This window comes from Echinops telfairi, unplaced genomic scaffold (genome assembly GCF_000313985.2).
Source record: "Echinops telfairi isolate 266 unplaced genomic scaffold, ASM31398v2 ScPeMD7_5592;HRSCAF=6446, whole genome shotgun sequence".
Classification (NCBI taxonomy): Eukaryota; Metazoa; Chordata; class Mammalia; order Afrosoricida; family Tenrecidae; genus Echinops; species Echinops telfairi.
This window is the reverse complement of record NW_022109491.1, coordinates 8,184,675-8,209,504: the sequence shown is the minus strand read 5'-3', so window position 1 is coordinate 8,209,504 and position 24,830 is coordinate 8,184,675. Positions and strand designations below refer to the sequence as shown.

At 39.4% G+C, this 24,830-nt stretch overlaps 1 protein-coding gene across 1 annotated transcript; it reads left to right on the top strand.

The window, feature by feature from the left end:
* Positions 1-224: 224 nt before the first annotated feature.
* On the top strand, positions 225-24,750 carry CSE1L (chromosome segregation 1 like). The gene is made up of 23 exons (XM_045295415.1): positions 225-307; positions 1,855-1,956; positions 2,078-2,223; positions 2,570-2,660; positions 5,604-5,711; positions 7,264-7,356; positions 8,403-8,570; positions 8,670-8,672; positions 9,745-9,810; positions 10,312-10,404; positions 10,825-10,909; positions 12,776-12,837; positions 13,418-13,554; positions 14,815-14,918; positions 16,506-16,603; positions 18,821-18,971; positions 19,115-19,323; positions 19,841-19,938; positions 20,037-20,122; positions 20,938-21,019; positions 21,902-22,048; positions 23,357-23,588; positions 24,250-24,750. The coding sequence occupies exons 2-23, from the start codon at positions 1,924-1,926 to the stop codon at positions 24,337-24,339; spliced, it is 2,382 nt and encodes a 793-aa protein (XP_045151350.1). The 5' UTR covers positions 225-307; positions 1,855-1,923; the 3' UTR covers positions 24,340-24,750.
* Positions 24,751-24,830: the final 80 nt, after the last annotated feature.

The window sequence follows — 24,830 nt, the reverse complement described above, 5'->3', positions numbered from 1 at the left end:
GTTTTAGAGTTATAGTGCCCATTGTACTAGATAAGGAAGTGAACATAATATACCCGTGGTAGGGTTTTCTGTGCTTTAAAACAGGTATGTACGTAGTTCACATATGTACCAAATACAGAAAAAGAATTGTTATGAAATTTTCTAACATACAAATTCTTTTACAGCTGAGAAGTTTCTTGAATCTGTAGAAGGAAACCAGAATTACCCACTGTTGCTTTTAACATTATTGGAAAAGTCTCAAGACAATGTCATCAAAGTGTGTGCCTCTGTAACATTCAAGAACTATATTAAAAGGAATTGGAGAATTGTAGGTATTTTGTTAATACCCTATATGCTTATAAGCTTTCCATAAGTAGTGTTCCTAAAAAATTGCATAGGTAAAATTAAACAGAATCTATTCCAAAACTCTTGTTATTTAACTTGTGGAGTGTATGACTGGGTTTAGCTTCTTTATGGGTTGATACTTAACCCTAGCTCTCACTAGTGAGGAGATTCTGTGTTCAAAAATACAAGCTACATGGATAATTGTAGTAATTTGTGCACTGGGCAAAAGGAAATTATAGACAATTTGCATTGCAAAGAAATTTTTTTATATATAGAAATTTTTATAGCCTGCAAAATAATTTCAGATTTGTAGTTTTGATCATGGACTGTGCCATCTCTTAAGGGATATGGAAATAGAATTACATTTCAAGATAATTCGTACTTTGCTACAAATATGATGATTGGGAGAAATTTTTAAATTAAGAAACAGGCATCTTCCAGAACAAGGGATCTTAATCAGGAGTGATTTTACCACCACTACCACCACCCCCAGCCCAGTCACCAGACATTCAATAATATTAAATTATTTAAGGACATTTTTGTTGGGAGAAGGAGGGGTACTACTGGCATCTAATGGGAAGAGACTATTGAAACTGCTAACCATTCTACCAGGCACCCCCACCACCAATAAAGAATTATTTGGCCAAAATGTCAGTAGTACTGGTTTTGAGAAAACCTGGCTTAAGATAAAGATACTGTAGACATTTATTAAGATAGGCAAAAATGATAACTTTTCCTAAAATGTTAACTTTAAACTTACTTAGCTATTTTGTTTATAGTCTTGCTCCATCCTTTTCAGTACATGTACACATACAGCAAATATACAGGGTTTTCACAAAGTTTGTTGGGAAATCAAATGACCTTTTAATTAACACACAATGTACCCATGGTAGGCTTTTTGAAGCTTTCCTGTTTTGTTTTGAAGTGTATATAGTTATCTCACAACATGTTTAAAAACATGAGTTAGTCAGTCTTAGAAAGTACAGCCCTCTACTGTAGGCATGCTAGTTTTATCTCTATCTTAATTTGTAAAACTTTTAAGACTTCTAAAACCTTTTTGGGTAATGTATTCCTGGGAGCATTCTAACCCATAATGATCCAGAATTATTCATAAAAAAGATCTCTGGCTCAAGGAGAGTATAGATTGAAGCTTTTGAAGATGGGGGTTAAGTGACATGAGTTTATAAAAAATTTAGGTAGATGTTCTAATAATATTTACAAGTAGAATTGTGATTCTAATTTGTAAAACATTTGCATTTGGGGGTTAGGGAAGTGAAATCTTTGTAGAAAGGAGATTTATGCTTTAGTCAAATTATTGAAAGAATCCGCAACCCACTTATATAGAGGGAAACTAAGGAAAGATCACATGAACGTCTTTTACTTATCTTCTTATTTCCTTTTTGAATTGTAAACCATAATAGATTTTTCTTAGATAATTGGGAGGGAAACGATCTTGTTACCTATAAGCCCAATCCCATAGGCCTGGATATAAATGTTATGTTACTTGTTCATTCATGTTTTTACCTTCAGGTTGAAGATGAACCAAACAAAATATGTGAAGCTGACCGAGTAGCTATTAAAGCCAATATTGTGCACTTGATGCTTAGCAGCCCAGAGCAGATGCAGAAGCAGGTACCACACAGTTCTACTTTTTGTTTTTTTACAGTTCTCCTTTTTAAAGTAGGCTTATTTGTAGCACTTTCATCTCATTAATCCTTATCTCCCCTTCTGCCACCCGACCCCCACCCCCCAGCTAAGTGATGCCATTAGCATTATTGGCAGAGAAGATTTCCCTCAGAAATGGCCTGACCTGTTGACGGAAATGGTGAATCGCTTTCAGAGTGGAGATTTCCATGTTATTAATGGTGTCCTTCGAACAGCACATTCACTGTTTAAAAGGTAATGATGTACAGATTGAGACTTTTCTAATATATTTGGTTTTGTGAACTTTGTGACTACTGTCACCCTTTCAATTACAGTCATCCTACACTAAGAACGTGAACAATCTTCAGTTCATTGTATTGTTTCTTCTCGGCCTTTTCCATATTGCCCGGGTAACTATAATATAGTCAACCAGTCGCCATCAAGGCGGTTATGACTCCTGGCAACCCCATGTGTCTCGCAGCAGAGCTGTATTCCATAGGGTTACCTAGAAAATTCCTGATCTTCATAAGCTGTTTGATTCTCTGCAGGTGGGAAACACCAGGAATTCTCATTGAAATTTTACCTATTTTACCTTGTCTAGATATCGCCACGAATTTAAGTCAAACGAGTTATGGACTGAAATCAAACTTGTTCTAGATGCCTTTGCTTTGCCTTTAACAAATCTATTTAAGGTATGAATTAACAATTCTGTTGATAACTTTATATCACTTACTGTTTTTTTAAATGACTGATTTCTAAAATACTTGTATAAGTTTTATGTTTAACAAAATGGTCTGAAAGTTTATTTGATTGGTAATATAGAGAGCAATATTTCTTTTGAAAATTTTCAAACTGAACTATAAATAAGAAAATGTTATAATGAATTTTTATATATGTATTTTACACATTTTAACAGTTACCAAAAAGGTAGAGGGGTGTGTGTGTGTGTGTGTGTGTGTGTGTGTGTGTGTGTGTGTGTGTAAACATTAGAAAGCAAGTCCCAGTTCTTAATACCATTTTACGCATAAGTAACTAGAGGGTATAGAGTATAGCCCCATTTTTATTTGACTATATAAAGATTTTAAATGGTACATCATTTTATAGTAGCAGGCTATTTTCGGAAACATTTTTATTTGCTGTTTAGGAGAATCTTTGGCATTAAAAGGAGATAGTTACCTTTTTTCCCCAATTGATGGAAGTTCACTCTAGTCACAGAGTTAGTTATAAGTATAAATAAGGAAGCCAGGCCTCAAACCCAGAATAAGTTGTGCTAACTATAGAACAGCTATTCAGTGCATATTGTCTACAATGGAGAGTGTATACCACAGGGTTTTTCTTGGTTGGCATCTTTTGTTGATGGTATATTTTTAGTTAAGAAATCTTAGCCAGAGAGCAGGGAAATATATTAATTCTCTGGTGGTGTCTTGTCACTGAATTGTAACTGATTTACTACCTTTCTTCCTTTTAAAATCTATTTATACTCAGCAATTTAAATTTCACTAGTTCACTCACATTCCTAAGAGTTGTACAACCATGTCCACAATCAACTCCAGGATGTTTCTCCTGCCTTGTTCATGTTGTTAATGCTCCATTTCCCCTCCCGGATCCCTTTGGAACTGTTCCTCCAGTTCTCTCTGTAGGCTGACCTGTGCTGGGTTTCGTACAGAGAAAAACAGAATATCAAAACAGAACAGCAGGCATCCCAACAATGGCAGAGTAAAACAAAAACCACCATTGAAACTAGAGTCTGGGCTGCAGCAGCAGTCAAGATAACATTATCGAGCATGAAGTAAATAAGAAACAAATGTTTTCTGGGGAAGAAAATAAGACCCAATACCCAACCCTCCCCTAAAAAAGAAAAGTCTGCTGCTGTTTAGATAGATGCCGGTACTTCTCTGTGCTAAATATTGCAGACCTGAATGTTGGTCAACAGAATCTCCACGGAGAACAGACTATCAGCAAAAATGAATGGCCCAGGGAATCCTGGAGGCAGTGCCTGTCCCGGAGTCAATTGGATCTTGTCCAAGGGTGGCAACATACTGGAATTTGAACTGGTTTCTCTTCTGAAAAAAAAAAAACAAACACAAAATTAAGAGTAGGAAAGTACACTCATAAACTCAGAATTTTCACTATTTGTTCACTAACAGAAATTATTAAAGAATTTGTGACATCTGCATAATGGGAAATTCCATAGTAAGTCTTTTTTTTTTTTTCATAGTAAGTCTTACTCCTAAAAAAAAACCCCAACAAAGTAGAAAACATTAAAAACTAGAATAATCATACATTGGATCAAGAGAGATCAAATAACAAAAGTGTCATATTTTGACCCAACTAAAATTGCAGAAATCCACCCTACAATGTGGTCAATCTGATAACAAGGCCTTGGCCATCCATCATAGAGGGAATTAACATGAGGCTTAATCTGCGTGGAAGACCCTGCAAGTGAGTTTTAGGCTTTCACTGTCATCCATAGTCAAATTTTCAAAATCAGTGTTCAGAATTTAGACTCTCAACTCTAACCAATACTGTTCCCTTCTCTAGCTTTGGTTTTTATTATTTACAATTCTGGGATCACATAGGCTGGTGTGCTTCTTGTGTGCAGACTTAGCCAGCATCCTCATTTAGGTGGCTGCTTGTTTGAAGACAAGTCTTTAAGACAGTATGCTTGGTGATAGCTGGGCACCATCTGATTTCTGCACTACACTTTCCTAGAGCACCCCTATCTTCAGTGACCACTTCATTTGGGGGCAGGCATTAAGCAAGGCCATGTCATAAGCACTTAACTGTTCTTAGATTAGAGCCATGATGAAGTCTGAGTTCAAAATCCATTCATAAGCCTATGGTATATATATATGGTTCACTTTAAAGGTGTTACTATTTTGTAGAAGAACATTGTGAATTATCCCCATGAGGGGATATGGTAATTCTGTTGATATTAATATTAATCCCAATGGAGGGATTGCCTTTCTTGAGGCCAGCTTGGCATTCATTGCATTAAGAACAACTTTAACCATATTTTTCTCCCAAACCGACAGCCACTGCCGTTAGGTTAATTCTGACTCATAGCAACTGACAGGACAGTAACACTGCCTCATTTTTCGCCTTTGTAGCAAGTAGTGGGTTCAAACCACCTAACTTGGGGTTAACAGCCTAATGCTTACCCCACCACCAGGGCCCTTTTTGAAATAACATTTGATTGTCTTTTACTAGTGTGCACCAAGTTTCTGGAGTCTTTTACATGTATTTTCTCATTTAGTGTTCACACCCTCTGTGAAGTAGGCATTGTTCTCACATTACAGGTGAGAAGACTCAGTAAATTAGAAACTTGTTCGAAGGAGTGTTCTTTATCACCAATGTCTAGGTTTTACTTCTTGTCAGTCTAACAAACCTGTGTTCATAGCATTCTGTGTTACCATGGAGTATACTTCTAGAATTTCTGGCTAAAGTAAATATGTATGCATAAAGCTTTTTGTATCAGTGTCTTTATCACAGAATAATGAACAATTGAAAACACCCTAAATGGCAAGTGGCAGAAAAATTATTTAATGAAGACATTTATGAAATTTGATGAGTGTGTGTAGAGAGAAGCGGGGTCTCCAGCACACTGAAACTATGTTCTTAAATCCTTTCCCAAGGCCACCATTGAACTCTGCAATACCCATGCAAATGATGTCTCTGCCCTGAGGATCCTTTTTTCTTCCCTGATTCTGATCTCAAAACTATTCTATAGTTTAAACTTTCAGGTAAGCCTTACTCTTTGCTTTTGTTTTAAGCTTTAAGGGCATACAATTCACATATTATAAAATTGAATTATTTTAAATACCTTTAAGAAAGAGTTGTGTAATCATCACCACAATGATTTTTGAGCATTTTCTTCATTTCTTGTGCCCATTCCTTCTCCAACCTCCCCTGTTAGAACCCTAAGGAAAATTACTCCAGTTACTGTCTCTATAGCTCACCTCTCATGGATTCCATATAAAGAAAATCATGTTTAAAAAGACAACAAAATTAAGTGACAACAACAAAACAGATAAACTTGAGTCCCAAAGAAAGCAGAAGATGTAGACACTAGAAAAAATTAAAGATGAGTCAAAGGTTGCTTTTGATTCCTGATCTCTATTTGATAAAAAGACATTTTCACCTCAGTTGATTTTTCTGAAATTAAAGCAATTAATATTTTCCAAATCCTTCATTCTTTAAAAATTATAATTGAGTGTCAATGCTAGAATCGCAAAGAATTATAACTAGGGTATGTATTATTAAAACTGCATTTCATATAAACGTATTACTTCGCTGTAATTATTAGAGTTGTGAAAAGATGTTTCGCAGGAAAATAGCAGGCTCTTATATTCTAGTAGATTTGGGAAACTATCCCAAGTTACCTTTTTACAGTGTCACTCTATAAACCATTGCAGGGATCCCATTTCTTAGGCCCTCTTAGTCATTTATCATCGGAGAAACCATGGTTTGATTAGAACCTTTGTTACAAGGAACCAAAAGAACCCGGGTGGCTAGCTTACTCATAGACCTAATGGCAGTGTTCAGGAGAAGAGTAGGTGAAGAACAAGGCTTTAAAAGGGATAAAAATCAATGTATTTTCAAGGAAAAGGTCACAGTGTTAAGGAGAAAATGCTTGGTCACCCTGTTGCTCTGAGCTAGTACCCTCTAATCATTCTCTGTGTTCTTGAATCAGTATTTTTTTTTTTTAAGGTTTGAACAGAAAGTGTATTTATTCAGGGGGTGCTTTGGAAGAGTCATTAAGATTCTGAGAAGAGTAACTTTATTGGCTCAATCTAGTCCACCAAGTGGCAGGAACAGGGGGGGGCTTTTCCTTGTAAACCCTCCCGAGAAGACGGCGCTCCTCAGTTGGAGCGCATTCTCAGTGGAAGGAGGAGGGCTCAGGGCATGAGCGTGGCTCATTAGTTCAGTTGGACAGCAATCATTCTCAGAATTGTCCCTTAATCCTCTTGTTTTGGTCTGGTTTTGCTTATCCCCTACTGAATTCTGCTTTTAAGAAGTTGGTAAAACAAGGCGTTTCTTGAGCATGGTCAAGGAACCTGAAGGAGACATGAAGTTTGCCCTCAGAGGGCTTGTCCCCAGGAGAGGATTAAGACAGAAAGGAAAGGCAATTAGCACCGAGTTTTCAAAGGTAAGACTTCATACAATGTTAGCAGACCTTGAAGAAATAAGTGAATTAAGATTAAGACAAGGAGTAGAGGTGGGTAACATTTGCTGGGAGTTGGGGTGCGGACGAGGCCTTGGTGAAAAGTTAGTAAACCAGTGTTTATTTTTTAGGATCTCCCTGAATTTTTTGAAGATAATATGGAAACTTGGATGAATAATTTTCATACTCTCTTAACATTAGACAATAAGCTTCTACAAACTGATGTAAGTATTGTCAAATATTACCTGAGTAGTTTTTTTAGATTTTTTTTTTTTTTTTTTTTTTTCAGAATTCTTGAGTGCCCCTAGGAGCTTTGGTGGACATTGTCAGTTATGCATTGAGCTGCTAACTGCAGTCGGTGGTTCGAAACCACTGGTTACTACAAGGGAGGATGAGACTTGCTACTCTCACACAGAGTTGGAGTCTCAGAAACCTGCAGGGCTATTCTGCCCTGTCCTTTAGGGTTGAGATTGATTTGAAGGCACTGAGTCTGAGTTTTAGGTACCCTTGGAGGTTAGCAGTTCAACTTTAGAGAATTAGATTAAAAGTTATTTGAAATTATTTAGTATTAGTGACTTAAAATTATTCATAGACAAAGACAGGATTCCAAGAATGCCAGTAACACTTGGTTCTGTTGGGTATTCCTGTTTGGTTGTATATAATAAACAGAATCTGGTTGGCTTTGATCACGGTGTATAAATAAGTTAGTTATACCTTTAGTCTGTAAGGTCTCAGTATTCACACTTATAAAACAGGCCAGATTTGACCTGTAGACTGTAGTGTGCTGTTAGAAATTGATGTTAAATCTTTTATAACCTATTACTAAGAAAATAGCAAAGTGTCTGGTATGTAATTGATTGCGCATCTTGATAATTTTTTAGGGCTGGGATACAGTCACATATCTTAACATATTTGGGAAACGGCAAGACAAGTAACCATACTACAAAGGAAAATGATGTGCTTTTTATGTTGTAGGGTTTTCCAGGTCTCTGTAGGAATATGCCACTTTCAGTTTGATATTTTATAAGCTAGCAACCAGAAGGCAGGGCTTTATTTAATTTTAAAACTTTTGAGAACAGTTCTTCAGTGATTAAGAAAATTTGACTGTTTCATGTTTTATGATTGAGGGGTAGGGCAGCATGGCAAGTAATTATGATCACGTACTTGGCTTTGGATTTACAATTTAAAGAGTCTGTTTCAGGAATTGCAGCCAGTGCTCCATGTCTATAGTTGCCTTACAGTTAGGGTTTTCTGTGTTTTCTTATGTGAGGATGAAGAGGAAGCAGGTTTACTGGAGCTCTTAAAATCCCAGATTTGTGATAATGCTGCACTCTATGCACAAAAGTATGATGAAGAATTCCAACGGTACCTGCCTCGTTTTGTCACAGCCATCTGGAATTTATTGGTTACAACAGGTCAAGAGGTTAAATATGATTTGGTAAGCTGATGGAAACCAGCAATTAAGAGACATTCTCTTCCCATTTCCCCGAAGATGTAACACTAGTTTTTTGTGCTTTGTTTTTATTTTTTCTTCCAGTTGGTAAGTAACGCAATTCAATTTCTGGCATCAGTATGTGAGAGACCACATTATAAGAATCTGTTTGAGGACCAGAACACACTGACAAGTATCTGTGAAAAGGTTATTGTGCCTAACATGGAATTTAGAGGTAATTATGGCAGAGGTTAAAACTTTTTTAGGGCATGAAAAGCTCTCTGTTTTTTTTCTTTTTTTAAGTTTGTTAGTGTAAAAGCCAATGTTTTGTGTCATTTATCTTGGTAACATATTTGGCCTATTTTAATTGGTAAATAAAACCTCCTTTGGGTCATTTACTTCCTGTCTTCTAAATCTACATAGACACTGTAAAAGGCATGTGTAAAACAAGTATTTATGTAGAGAGCTCATATGTACTGTGGAGATATTTGTCAAGGAGATAATGAGCAAGAGTTTAGAAATCCTGTTAACTTTTATAGAAGTAAACGGGTATCAATTTAGAGAATGAAATTGGTTTTGCTAGATCTAGTAGATCATTGTGACAAGAGTGGCAGTGAGTGCCCACTTAGTCTGTACTGAGATTATAATGGTCCTGAGAGCCTAGCGTGTACTAGGATACAGAAGGGTACAGAATATCCTTCCAATTTCTTAAGAGTTGGGAGGAGCAGTTGAAAGGACTGGTCTTTATCCGGATGTTACCTTTTTTTCTTCTTTTTTTGGTGTTGAAATGATTGCTATGAAATAATAATAATGTGGTTTTTAGGTATTCTTTTCTTTTTTTTAATGTTGGGGTTTTTTTTGTTTTATTTTTTAATGTTTTTATCTGGCAAACTACTATGACGGCACCCTTAGGTTAGTTCCAACATTTGCTTTTTACTATTGGTTGGTGAGATCTGACTCTGGGACCCTGCCATCTCAGAAGTGATCCCACATCACAGCTGCTGAAGTTCCGAATACTCTCCAGGCGTGCTGATGAAATGTCAGGCAGTGCGTTGATGGGACAGCACAGTACGTGCTGCTGTAAAGACGTTTTGTACAGTTGTCTGCGTACTCGTAAAGTGCACGTCAATAACTTGTCATGGCTTTGGGGAGGTGTCTGAAATATCAACTTTCTTTGTAGCTGCGGATGAGGAAGCATTTGAAGATAACTCCGAGGAGTATATCAGAAGAGATTTGGAAGGATCTGGTGTGTATTTTGGTTTCTAACTGTTAGTGTCTTAGCAAGCCAGCTTTAAAATTGGCCTCCTTCTAGTAACTAAGAGAAGTAGTGGGTGTTGGGTACGGGGTCATCTCAGCTGACTTTCTTGTAGAAATGGAAGTACCCATCTTCTGAAAGCTACACCAAATTACCAAAGTTCAAATCATTTCTCTCCCCTTCCTTGTGTACTTGTGTTTCTCACCTGACTACTGTGACCTCTTTGTTGTCTCACTGCTGTCTTGTGGGCTCAGAGGGATGCTCTTTTCATGGATTTATGTTGTGGATACTATCAGATGGCAGGTTGTTTTCTTACAAACTTACTCAATGGTTAGTGGTGGATTTTTTTCTCCCATGATGATGTTTCCATTTGGTTTTGTAGATATTGATACTAGACGCAGGGCTGCTTGTGATCTTGTACGAGGATTATGCAAGTTTTTTGAGGGACCCGTGACAGGAATCTTCTCTGGTTATGTTAATTCCATGCTGCAGGAATATGCAAAAAATCCATCTGTCAACTGGAAACACAAAGATGCAGCCACTTACCTCGTGACGTCTTTAGCATCAAAAGCTCAAACACAGAAGGTGATTCTTTCCCATTTGGCTTATTTTTCTAAACAACTTTATCAGAAGTTAAGATATAGCTTGTGCTACTTGATAACCAGATGCAATGTAATTAATTCTGATTAGAATTTAAGTAATTTCCAGAGTGATTTTATGTTGATATGTTAAAAACTTACATTTGTTGTCGACCTAAAATGGACAGGTTCCACACTGATTTCATCAACTGAGATCAGTGTGTAAACCATGCTGAACTTAAGCGGTGTGTTCGTCTTTGTCTTATTCAGATCGTCTTGTTTTTATACTTTAGCAGTTTGGGTTCCAAAATGGTCATCTTCACTTTTAATGTCATTTTCTCAAGTTGTCTAGAGTTCTGTGTGGTGGATTCATAGACATACATTCATCATGATATTTTACCCGGCTTCAATTTTTTTTTCCCCCCAGCATGGGATTACACAAGCAAATGAACTTGTAAACCTGACTGAGTTCTTTGTGAATCACATTCTCCCTGATTTAAAATCAGCTAATGGTGAGTTTTGCTGAAATATTTTCTTGAATACAACTGAGCAACCTTCATACTGGAGGATAAAGGACATTATGACAGAGTTGTAATAAGGGCTCCACACAACAAGGATGCTCAGAAAATTGACTTCTGTTCTTGTTGCAATTATTTATTTATTTGTGTGAAGTTTTCTACCGCAAAATTGTGCCTTGTATAGAAATAAAATATTGTGGGGGAGGGAAGGAAAAAGGAGGAGCTGATATCAAAGGGCTCAAGTAGAAAGACAATGTTTTGGAAATGATGATGATGGCAGCATATGTACAAGTTCACGATATAATTAATTTATGGATTGTTATATCTATAAGAACCCCCAATAAAATGATTTTAAAAAGAAAAGAAAATAGAAACACATGGACTTCAGCTATAACTCACTTTTATTTTAGTGTGTGTATAGTGTAGCACTTTAGTTTCCTTTTCCTTCTCACTTGGAAAATTACCTCTTAGAAATAGAGTTAACAGTCAGGGTGCAATGTAGCGATGATGAGAAATAGAACTTTCCTCTAGTTCCTAAATGTTTCCTCCCCGCTCCCACTACCATGACTCGAATTCTATCTCGCAGGACTGGCTAGACCAGAGGAGGTACACTGGTATAGATGGGAACTGGAAATACAGGGAATCCGGGACGGATGAGCCCTATAGGACCAGTGGTGTGAGTGGCGAAACAGGGAGGGTAAAGGGAGAATGGGTAGGAAGGAGGGAACCGATTACATGGAACTGTGTGTGACCTCCTCCCTGGGGGACAGACAACCGAAAAGTGGATGAAGGGAGACGTCGGACAGGGCAAGATATGACAAAATACCCATTTATAAACTATCAAGGGCTCATGCGGGAGGGGGGAGCGGGGAGGGAGGGGAAAAATGAGGACCTAATGTCGGGGGTTTCAATGGAGAGAAAATGTTTTGAGAAACGATGTACAAATGCGCTTTACACAATTGATGTGTGTATGGATTGGGATAACAGTTGTATGAGCCCCTAATAAAATGTTAAAAAAAGAAATAGAGTTAAATCTCAAAGTATTTATGACTAATAAGTATTAAGGCTCTTTTCCAATACATCAAGAAGATGCTTCCAAAAATTTATAGTTACGTGTCTCTTCACATTTTTCTTCATGTGGCCCCATTTTTTTCCGGAGAAGGCCCATTCTTGTCTGTGAGAATGCACTATCAAAACCTTAATCCATAAAAGTTTATTTCCACTATTTAAAAATAAAAATTAAAATCATGGTAAAATTCCATGAAAAGCTCATGGAATTTCTTCACCAACTTTTTGAAGAATCTTCATATACATCAGATATGTTTTAACATTTTGTGTGGAAATTTTGAAATACACTCAAAAGTAGAATGTTCAAAGCACGGCCTTCTTACTCTCAATTCCATGTTACTGCCGTGGAACAAGACAAGCAGTTGACCAGGGTTCTTTCCACCAGTAGAGCACTTTCAATGGCTCTACTATATGTATGTATGGTTAAGAATCATACATTAGCCACTCGATCTAAAGTTCACAGCTTCTCGGGAGATAGGTGGGTCAGCCTGCTTCCATACAGATCCCAGCCTGGGAGACCTCACAAAACAGGGTTGCTGTGAGCCCCCAGCGATTAACAGCCATAGGATATTGGGGAGCAAGTCACTGTGTGAAAACACATGGTCATTTGTAATGAAAACTAAAGGCAAGATTGGAGAGTTAATGGCTAGATGGTCAAACATTTTTGGACATTTTGGTTGCTTACCAAAAGTATTGTTTTTAATCTGATAGTATTGTTACTAGTTTGACAGTAGCAATCTGATTAACTGGCTTAACACTTAAGTAACTATGACTTTTTTATTCTTTTAATAGTGAATGAATTTCCTGTTCTTAAAGCTGATGGTATTAAATATGTTATGATTTTTAGAAATCAAGTAAGTACTTTTGTAATTGCCTTACCTGCCACTTGTCACATACATGTTTAACAGCTGCCTTCTTTCATTATAGGACTATGCCATGTCTATATCCTATAGGTGGTTTTTTAAAATTTCTTCAATTTTGAAATTACTGTTTTGATGTCTTTGTCAGTATTTGTCAAGGTCACTGTGCTATGTAACCTTGGCCCATTATTTTCAAGATCCAGTTTACTGACAATAGAGACTCATTCTTATTTTTCCGCTATTTCTTTTGAAAGAGAAAATGAGGCACAAAGATCTCAGATGACTTTTCCTAGAAATGCCTGAGTGCAAAATGTCTATTCTGAACCTTGCATTACTTAATCTGCTTGTCCTTATTATCTTACTGCTTATTTACCCTAATGATGATTCGCCAAAAAGTAACTGATAAAAGGGTGAATTGAATCATGCAATGATGTTGATGTATAAATTGCTCAACATAATTGTGTTCCAGTTTAACAAGAGCTTTTAAAAAGCCAACTGTGAAATAAATAGCAAACCCTTTGTAGTTTATTCTAAAATAGCATTTTTAAAGACTATATATTACTGTATTTTTCAGGTACCGAAAGAGCATCTTTTAGTCTCTGTTCCTCTTTTGATAAATTATCTTCAAGCTGAAAGTATTGTTGTACATACTTACGCAGCACATGCTCTTGAAAGACTGTTTACCATGAGAGGACCTAACAACGCCACTCTGTAAGTATTTGGTACTAAGCCGTTTGTCCATCTATTGAACTCTGGGTGGTGGCTGTTTTATCCTGTGTCAGGGGTGTTTGTGAAGAGACCCATAATATAATTTGTGGTAAGGAAAACATAATGTGTGCTTTTTACTCAATGACTCTGTCTTCTTCCAAAAAGGATTTGAGGCAGCTTACTCAAAAGTTAAATACATTATGACAGAATAAAATTAAGTACATGAAGAAATTGAGCAAAGAAAATTAACTAGAGGAGGTAAGATTAATAAAAAGAAAATATTGTCTCAAAAGATTCTGTACAATATTTATAGAAGTGACTGAAATTCTATTAGAAGTTTCCTAGCAGTTAATACAAAAAAGAAAATTTGAATTAAAATATGCATAATGTCCATGCGATTTACAATCAAAGCTGTTCCTCAAAAAGGATCCGAGAAGGGGGTCTTCGGGAAGGGAACATTTCCAACACAATCGTGTAGCTCTGAGTTTCACGTGGCCGCTTTTGTGTTCTCACTCAGCGCTGAGAGAGGGCACAGCTTCCTTAGCAGCCAAAAAACAGCCCTCCTGATCGGACCCGAGGGAAAATGTAGTGGCCTGGACGGTCTGCTTGTCCACGGCAGTGTACCTAGTTGAAACTTTGCTATGGGTAAAAAGATGGACAACAGTTCTAAGTCTGTTTTCTTACCAAGGACCTGAAGTGGCCAATTAAGGGTTTAAGAAGAGGACATTCCTTGAGTTGATTCAAAGACCAGAATTCATGCAGAAAACACTTCTAAATGTGCTCTAACTGCAGAAAAATTTAGGCATAAACCTTTGCAGATTTGAAGAATGTTGGGTTTTTCTGGTTTGGGGTAGTTTGGTTGTATTTTGCCAGATTTACCACCTTTGTGCACTTGGCACAAGCAGTTAAAGGAGCCCTGGTGCATTGTGGATTAAACATGGCTGCTAACAGGAAGGTCCAGAAGAAAGCTATGGCGGTCTGCTTCTGTGCAGATGTGCAGCCTCAGACCCCGGGGAGCAGTTCTACTCTGTCCCGTAGGGTTGCTGTGAGTTGGCGTCAACTGGACAGCACTGGGTGCGAGAGCTCTGTTTCCCTATGCTGTCTGCCAGTACCAACACAGTGCACCACATGGTGGGAGATGGCTCACTGTTAGGCTGAGAAGTGTGGTTTAGCACTGCCAGGGATATTGTTAGTTGCCAAGGGTACCTCACCGGGACAAGTTCAAGAGGTGGTAGTGACTGAAAGCTGTTTTTTCATCTATAGCTTTACAGCTGCAGAAATTGCACCGTTTGTTGAGATTCTGCTAACAAACCTTTTCAAAGCTCTCACACTTCCTGGCTCTTCAGAAAATGAATATATTATGAAAGGTAGGCCGTTCCCCTGGTGTACAGACTGTAATTAAGTATCATATCTTGGTTTGCAAAGATAAACATTTTGAGGTACATAGTCTATGAACCATGTATTATTCGCCCAGAATTAGGCAGGCTGAGCTATTTCTAAATGGAAAAATACAACTTTCTTTGTGTTGTATGTCTGATCCTTTTTAGCTTGATAGAGAATCCACATTTTAGAAAAGGCAGCATGCTTTGTTCTCCTATATTGAATTCCTTGAGGGCAAGGGATAGATCACGCAACACCCATTTATTGAGTCCCCCCGTGCTGTGTCTTGGTGAGTCGTGGTTGCATCCTCCGGGCTCCACATGGGTCCACAGGTTTTGTCTTCATGCACTAGCAGTGTTAAGACCTAAAGGACAGTCTCAGTCTTACTGTTGCATCTTACAGGAGACACTGCAAAGACACAGTCCCTTGCCCCAGAGTCCAGTTTGTGTGGTTGTGCTTGGCATATTACTTCTCTCAGCCGTGACGTGTGAATTACTTTTGTGCCATGTCCATTTTGTGTCATGTCCAGTTACATGCAGGCATGTAACTGCTCTGTGGTCTTCAGTGCTTCATTCCTAACGTTTGCAAAAGCTCCTGCTTGTGGTACCTTCCTAGCAAGTGACATTGCGTGAGTGACTCATGAAAGGGGTCCCTGCCAGCCTAGAGCAGGGCAACTTAATTCACCCTCTAACTCTCTCAGATAAGGGTGACTTTTTCTAGGAAGTGGTGTCAGAGCTGAAATATGAGGGTAGGTCCAGTTACTGCATGCCCTCGAGGATAAGCCAACCCAAGTATCACGCAAGGCACCTAATCTTACCACAAAACCTTCATTAAAAATGTGCTGAGCAACTTGGATTATACACGAGTATACACAGTAGTTAGTTATAGGATAGATGCATGAATAAACTACAAGATAACTGTCTAACCCCAGCCTCAGGTACTCTGTAAGCTAGTGTGTGTTCTGTTTGTGGGGGAAGCTAGCATGCATTAATAGCTCACTAATGTGGTTAGGCATCTTAATGAGCCGGTTTTGTGTAGTTTGAATCTCTCTTTGACTTTATATGGATTTTTAGATTTTTCTTAGTTTAATTTCTCTTGGGAAAATACAGCAACATAGCCTTCATTTTTAGTTTCCTGTATGGTGCCATTGTTTGCTCCAGGATTGAAAGAAACACTTGCCTCTGTGCTTTCTAAACTGGTCTTCTTGTCCAATTCTACTATTGTTTCATCCTCCCACGATGCTTCTCTGCCCCACTTCACCCACCCTGCTAGTTCTGTTTTTGCCTCTTAACTCAGATTTTTCTTGTCCGTTTTTTAATTCCTTAAGCCTTGGGCCTTCTGGAAATACTCTGAATATCATTCACATGTATTTAGTTGCCAGCCCCTTCCCTAGTTTTTAGAGGACAGGAAATGTGCATAATGTCTACATTTACATACCTACTTGAAAGCTGGTTAAGCTTCTTAAAAATATTAGTCAGTGGGTTTAATGGGTTCTACTCCTCCCCCATCCCCTGTCTTTTGTTTAGTTCTGAAGTTTAACTGACCTTTGCTTTTGCTGTTTTTGTATTTTACAGCTATCATGCGGAGCTTTTCCCTCCTGCAAGATGCCATAATCCCCTACATCCCGACTCTCATCAGTCAGCTTACACAGAAGCTATTAGCTGTTAGTAAGGTAAAGGCAATTTCGAAAGCACATTTTTTTTTTTTGTTTTAGCTCCTGTTTTAAACTGTTCAGCCCTCAGGATTCTCTGGCATTAGATGAGACTTTGAAGAAAGCCTGTGAATTCATCCTCCTCAAGTGTTAATAAACATTCCCAAAACTGTGGAGATAGTTTTAGATTGGAAGCATGTGGTAGTCAATTTTACCTGCAGGATCCGAAATGTTCATGCATTTTTGTTCCCTTTCTAGGAGGAACATGTTCCTTGAAAATTGAGAGCAGTCAGGTCATCGGAGGTTGTGTTGGATGCAGGGAAGTAGCCTGCATCACAGGGGCCCAAGAGGCTGTGCCGGCCTCGGACCTGACCAAGGGGGCCTAGGGCTTTCTTTTTTTCCTTACACTTATTTCCCAACAGGAAAGTATAATCTTTGGTCTAGAATTTCACACCTAGTTTCATTTATGTCTATATGTTAATAGTAAATGTTAGGAAAATTTAAAAATGTGTTCACAGCTGACAAAATTTTCTTTTAGAGACTTAATCCTAATTACTCTAGGAAATTGAGGTGAAAGCCCAAAACATATTAGAGGGCCCTTGAAGGACAGTAATCTTAGAATGTGGATCCTGGGGAGCACTTCCGCTCCCTACTACCCACACCCATCCAAGTGCATACCTGTTCTCATCTTAGGACTTAACAGCTTTGTAGAGTACCCTGCCAAGAAGATTTTTATTCAGAAGGAACTGGATTTTGTTGCTTAAAAAACACAATTTGGAAGCCTCTGCAGTGTACAGCATCACTCTAGGTACTGACACTGAGGGCCAGAGGACTTCCATATGCCACAGCCCCACCTCCCAGGGCTCATGACCTGGCCCACCGTCTACTTGTCTCTTCCGCCAAATGCTGACTATAAGATAGTCTAACAGCTCTGGGAACTGAAGATGGCCATTCCTTACTTGCGACTCAGACCTTTACTCATTAAAAACAAACAAATACTAAAGAGGATTTTTTTTTTTCCAATCGGTTTAAAACTTTAGCACGTGTATAATCTCATGGCACTGATTTTTTTTTCAAATTTATCTAACATTTATTACTTGAAGAATCTGTGCCATTACAAGGGATCCACACCATATTATATACTCAAATAAAATAAATAGTAACCAAACTGACATAGCAGAGTCACCTTGCTGTAGGATATGTTAAGGAAGTCCTATTACACTGAAAGCTTATAATACGGTCCATATATCTTCTTATAGGAGACATTCTCTTCACAAAGAAGATGCTAATTCATTCATATTGGAATTCAGTAACATTCCGTTAGTAGTGTTGCTGTTTTGTTTTTTTAAGTTGAAACTACGATGGCAAAATACAAAAGTGGCTAATAGTTTTGATCTTTTCTGAGATCATACCCTGGAATTAAACAAAGAGGGTTTAGCTATGTCCAGCTCAAAAGCATACTTCTTTTCCAAGGATGACTGACCGACTGATATCACCCCTGAAAGCAGAATCCCAGCCACCAATCTGAAAGGGCTAGGGCTCAATGAAGAACACAGAAACTGATCTGCCTCAGAGAAAAGGAAGCAAAAATCAATGTCAGCGTTCTTAAATCAAATAGAATTTTAAAATGCAATGTTTAAAATTTTACCCGAGCTATGGATATTTTGTATAGTCTGTAGTAAAATACTGCATTCCATCAGTCTAAGTTGTATTTATAAATGCTATTCTTGGTGCTGAAAATAGGTAAACTAACTCAAACAGAACAAAGTGGTAGCAATTACATATTTCATAAAAATCTTTGGTGAGATGCTATAGTAAAAATGTCTTACAATGCAGCTTTTACAAAAAGTATGAAGACACTAATGGTGGTAGCATCTATTAAGTAACCTTCACAGATGGAACACAGGTATACGGGTCAGCTCAGAGAGGTGCTCCTCCTCATATTCCAACTCCGGTCGGCCCCCCTTCAGCCTTAGTGCGAACTGGCTCGACTCTTCCTCCTCCGCCTCCTCCTCCTCCTCCAGCTCCAGCTCCTCTTCCTCATCTTAGGAGCTGCCCGCAGGCGCCCCAGGCGGCGCTCAGGCAGCAGGTGGGGGAGCCCTTTTTTTTTTCTTTAAAGTGTTGATCAGAAGGAAATTGTTATCTTTAATTTTTTCCCCTCTTTCCTGTTGGATGTGTTTTCATCTATTTAGTTGCTTGGATGATTACAGTAATTACCTTTTTGTTATTAAATTTCAGAATCCAAGCAAACCTCACTTTAATCACTACATGTTCGAAGCAATATGTTTATCCATTCGAATCACTTGCAAAGCTAATCCTGCTGCTGTTGTCAATTTTGAAGAGGCTTTGTTTCTAGTGTTTACTGAAATTTTGCAAAATGATGTGCAAGGTAAGTTTAAAGGAAAGGACACTACCTTCTCTGATGCAATGGAATGACTACAATTGCTGAACAATGCAGCCTGCCTGAGATAATGTGACTTTAAAAGAGCCGTTAATTCTGAAGTTAACAGTTCTGTTTACTTGCATCAACAGAATTTATTCCCTACGTCTTTCAAGTGATGTCTTTGCTTCTGGAAACACATAAGAATGACATCCCTTCTTCCTACATGGCCTTATTCCCCCACCTCCTGCAGCCAGTGCTTTGGGAGAGGACAGGAAACATCCCTGCGCTGGTGCGGCTTCTCCAAGCTTTCCTAGAGCGTGGCTCAAATACGATAGCAAGTGCTGCTGCCGACAAAATTGTGCGTCTGCTTTATTTTGTTGTGTTAGGCACGGTTTTCTAAAGTAGCTCAGAGAAACGAAAGATGACAGGGTTTTGCGTATTTGCCAATCCAACAGGATTTTAAAATTCCTAAATAGTAAAAGAGTAAAATAATTGGTGTACAAAAAAAATCATTTTTTAATTAGGATCCATTATCTTTAGTTTTGTTTTGGAAACTTGGAAATAGTAGTCAAATGAGTAATTTTAGAAACAGGAAGGACTTACTACAGAGCCCTTGGGGGCAGTGGGGGACGCACTGGGCTGCTCACTGTGAGGTCAGCCATTGTCAACCAGGGAGGAGGAGGGTGCTCTCTCATCCTTGTAAGGAGTGAGTTAAGTTACACTTTTGGGAACCCACTTGATCATTCCTACTTTGTCATACAGGGTTGCTATGAGCTAGAATCCACTTGATGGCAGTAAGTTTAGTTTTTGAAGTTGGGAGGTTTGTGATTTGATTTTCGTTGATAAAAACATCTATTTATCTGATTTGTTTATAGCCTGGGTTACTAGGTGTCTTCCAGAAGCTGATTGCATCAAAAGCAAATGACCACCAAGGCTTTTATCTTCTCAACAGTATAATAGAGCACATGCCCCCGTGAGTACAGATATCACCGCATGGTTAAGTCAACCCCAGATTTTCTTTATCCTCGGGAAAAGGCTGTGTTTATATTGTTGCTTTTCCATTCAATTTAGTGAGTCCGTTGACCAATACAGGAAGCAAATATTCATTCTGCTGTTCCAAAGACTTCAGAATTCCAAAACAACAAAGTTTATCAAGAGTAAGTCAAATCGTTCGGGTGTTCTACAGAAATGGAAAGAGATGGTCATTCTTAGCTTGCCAGGGTGGCTGTAGGGATGTACCCCACACAGGGTGGCTGTAGGGATGTGTGCCCCACACCAGGTGACTGGAAGAGAACCTACTTCCTCTCGGCAGCAGCACGTGAGGCTACAGGGGAAGTGCTGTCCTGGTGTCTTTCACGTTCGTAACCATGGTGTTTCTTAGTGCAGAGGAAGCCTCACATACTGTCTTACCCTGTGTGTGAGACACTCGTTTCCTGGTTTGTTTCCCTACTGCAACCTACCACTCCTCTCAGGCAACCTAACTGGTAACGTGAAAATGCATTTCAATATGTAACAGACTTTATGGTTAGGTCATCTTTTCATTCGTTGTAAGTATTAGGTATAAAATATTTTTATTTCCCAATTATGAGGGTTTATTAAAGAAGTTAACCGGTTGTAAAATGGTAAAGATACAGTTGTATTGTTCGAAGCTTCTCTGCTCAACCATGCCAGTAGGCGAGTCTCTGGTCCTTAGCTAGTTTGCCATGTTACTTCTTGTACATGGGCCAGAAAGCCCGCGGTGTATTTTAAATGCTTGTAGTCTCCAACTATGGAATCCCAACTAGATGCATTATGTTCTTAAAGGTTGGCTTAGGTAAGGTAAGCATTTTTCTAGTACAAATAATATTAGAAGGCAAGTCACTGATCATTGGTAATTGAGTGTAACAATAGCGAATGTTTGACTTAGCAGAACGTACTTATCCATGCTAAGACCCAAACCTTTATACTGACATTCAGTATCTTCTTTCAACAGGTTTCTTAGTCTTTATTAATTTGTATTGCATAAAATATGGAGCGTTAGCACTACAGGAAATATTTGATGGCATACAACCTAAGTAAGTATGATTTTATTTCATATTTATGAAAGGCAAAAAATATTTGACCTCTCTTGCTAGTGCAAACTAATGATCTGTTTTACAGATGATTTCATGGTACTTGGCGCAGTGATAATACCTTTGTGATCTCTCTCCCTCCCCCCCTACAAAAAAACAAACAAACCACTTTTGAGATCCTTGTAACAATGTTCCAACTCCCAAGGCCCCTCTGCCCTTCCTGCATGGTGCCCCACCCTTGGCAGTAAGTACTCTGTCACAGGATTGGTGACACTTCCAAGGGCACGCTTTTTCCCCAGGCAGCAACTTGTGATCAGGATGAGAGGGTCTGAACCAGGGAAACTTTTGCTTTTTCCTGTGTTGACTCATGCGGATGTCAAAAGTGTCCCTAGATGTCGGTTTGCATGGGGGCGGAGGGTGAAAAAGACACTAGAAGACCATTCCTGGGGGATAGAAGTTCACCTTAGATTCTTGTAAAGGGTTTTTTTATATAAAAATACCCCCACGTCATACCTGAGAACGTGTGTTCCAGCAGTAGGGAACCTCAGGGATTTCGGCAGTCTTAAGCACTACCAGTGGGAGCTTAGATTGACGATTCTGTTCTCTAATTTCTAAGTTTTCGAGGATTTGGGTGCGGTGGGGGGGTTGTTGCCATTTGGAGACGTGTGGCTCTGGATAGCCTCCTCGAACACGCGCAGGTGATCGATACTGTGACCGCATTCACAGCAGATGGCACTTGGCCACGGGAGATGTTTGTTGTTTTCTCATGTCTGTGGGTCTCAATGTGCTTTAGTTGCTTATTAACAAGGAAAATCACTGAGTGTAAATAACATCACAAGTATTTCACTAATTATAGCATTAAGTGGATTTATTTTGTATTAATAGAATGTTTGGAATGGTTTTGGAGAAAATCATTATTCCTGAAATTCAGAAGGTGTCCGGAAATGTAGAGAAAAAGATCTGTGCAGTTGGCATAACCAAATTACTAACAGAATGCCCCCCCATGATGGACACCGAGTACACTAAGCTGTGGTAAGTACCCCCCGCTGAAGTTCGGGGATCACTGCCCTCTCCCTCCTGACGGCAGAATGAACCAAATGTAGAATGGCAAAGAAAATTGGGTTCTGATTACTGCTTCCCATTAGTAGTTCTAACGTAGATCGGACTGTGGATCCTCTGGGCCTAGAAAGATCGTGTTCGTGGTTCATAACTTTGGGGGGGGCGGCGGTCATGGGCCCCTTTGTGATTGTCAAAAGTGGTGTAGATATTTAAGACTCTTCTTGAGTGCGTGAAGCACAACCAACCTGGCTCCTTTTTTATGAGCGGAAAGCAGCACTCAGCAGGACCGGCATCCTGGTTCAGGCTGTCAGGAGCGCCTGCCTGGCTGCTCTCCACCGAGGCTTCTCCTTCCCTTCTCTTGGTCCTGCTTGTGCAGCCTCTGCTCCTGCTGTGAGCTGGCCACTGGAGCCTTCCACTTTCTAACTTAAAGTATTTCCCCGTCTTTAGCGAAGGCTAAATCGCACAAAGGAATCCTAGGGACAGTAGTTATGTACTCAGCTGCTAAGCAAAAGGCCGACAGTTCAAACCTTCCAGCTGCTCCGTTCCATGAAGATTGTTTTAAACCCACTGCCATCACAGTAGATTCAGGCTTACCGAGACTCTCTGTATACAGTTTTCCAGGACTGTACATCTTTCTGGAAGCACACAGCCTCATCTTCCTCCCAAGGAAGTTTTGAGGGGTTTGGACCATTAGCCTCGTGGTTAGCAGTGCAGCACTTACTTGACAGTGCTGGACTTAAAGGTGTGGTGCCGTTCTGGTCAGAATGGACTCCACAGAAATTGGTCTGTCCTGATTTTGAGGGGACGACAAGTCATTTCCCAAAGATAGGTGTGGGTGTTGTGCTGAAAACGTGACAGGTGGTGTCTGAGAGACATTAGGCACGGGTATCTAAATTTCAAAGGTTCCTTTGAAACAGAATGTAAGTTTTGGTTCTTGTTTTAAACCATGTTATTGATGTGTACAATACAATTCAATAGTTTTCATATAGTAAAGAGTTACGCCGCCACCACCACAATTGATGCTGGACATTTTCTCCATTGTGTCCTTTGTCGTTAGCTCTTCACTTCCCCCTAAGCTCCCCTGCTGGAACCCTAAAGTTCTATTCATCGAATTACTATCTCTTTAGATGGAGTTATCCTGGATTGATTTCACATAAAGAAAATCATACCCCCAAACCCTATCAGCACCAACTAAAAAAACCAAAAAGGTCATTTTGTGTATCTTAGGAGGTGCTGTTTCTTGTTGGATATATTTCTTTGCCTTGTGTTCTTCCATTCCAGGACTCCTTTATTACAGTCTCTGATTGGCCTTTTTGAGTTACCTGAAGATAATACCATTCCTGATGAGGAGCATTTTATTGACATCGAAGACACACCGGGCTACCAGACTGCTTTCTCACAGTTGGCATTCGCTGGGAAAAAAGAGCATGATCCTGTCGGCCAGATGGTGAACAACCCCAAAATCCACCTGGCTCAGTCCCTTCACAAGTTGTCCACGGCCTGCCCGGGACGGGTGAGTGATGGCCCATGGAGACGCCCTGCCTCCGTGTCAGCCTTTTCTGTCATCTCCATGTGCTGCAAATACAAACAGATGCTTTTAGGAATAACAAAGGGGTCAGTCTTTGAATACAAATGTATTTTTTTTTCTGAATGAAATAATCAGCTTAGTATAAATGGAAAGAATACATTTTTTAAATGTAGACTTTTTATTATCACACACCCAGGATATTTAATGATGAGACCCAGACCGACCCTACTAATGACTATAAAGTTGCATTCAACCAGCACCTTCTATGGAATCTTACATATTTCTGATTCTCAGTGCTACGTTGTCAGAAAAATTACACACAAAAACAAGAGCACTATTTGTTGTTACATAATTACTAGCAATCTTCCAGTATTGTTTTTTTTTCTCTCCTTCCTCTTAGAAAATTTCAGGACAAGCCATAGACATTGCATCATTTTGTGACTTTTTAACGTAATCATGCTCTTGGCACACTTAGCAACCACGTGGCTCTGCTTTTGGGGGGGTTCAATCCCTTTTTGAAGGCATAGAAGCAGTTGGCCAATGGGGCATCCTGTGATGGGCATTTCCTGCTTTCTGCCACAAACACGGACTTGAGCGGTCTGGGCAGGGTTCCCAACAGCCAGCGCGTGTACCCGATCTCTTGCAGGTCCCATCACTGGTGAGCACCAGCCTCAACGCAGAAGCGCTCCAGTACCTGCAAGGGTACCTGCAGGCCGCCAGTGTGACGCTGCTGTAGCAGCCTCTTCCTGCTGAGCTAGCTCGTCACGCCCTGCGGGTGCCGGAGATGGTCACATTCGCCTCGCAGCGGAGCTGCATTGCCACAAGGAAAGTTTTCTTTTTCAACTCATCACAAATTAAATGTTGCTTTAAGCTGAACCTTGAGCAAATAAGGTGGTCTGTGTGATGGCTAAAAGTGAGTGACGCCACCCCACCCCACCCCCCAATAATCCCCCCAGTCGGTCGTGTCAAGGGCCTCGGCCTGAGAGACCCAGGGTGTGCAGAGCGAGCACTGGCCCGCCACAGCGCAGCCTTTCTGACTCAGCCTTTGTTTGGAGACTACTGCCCTTCATATTTTTCTTGTCTTTGTGTGTTTTCTTAAACTGTCATTGGAATTGTAAGTAAAAAATCATGTATAATTTGCCAACCAGTGCACATTTCACGTTTTAAATCCGTCCTCAGCAATAAAGAAAGCCCTGAAATATGGACGTAAGACCATCTGGAGGCCAA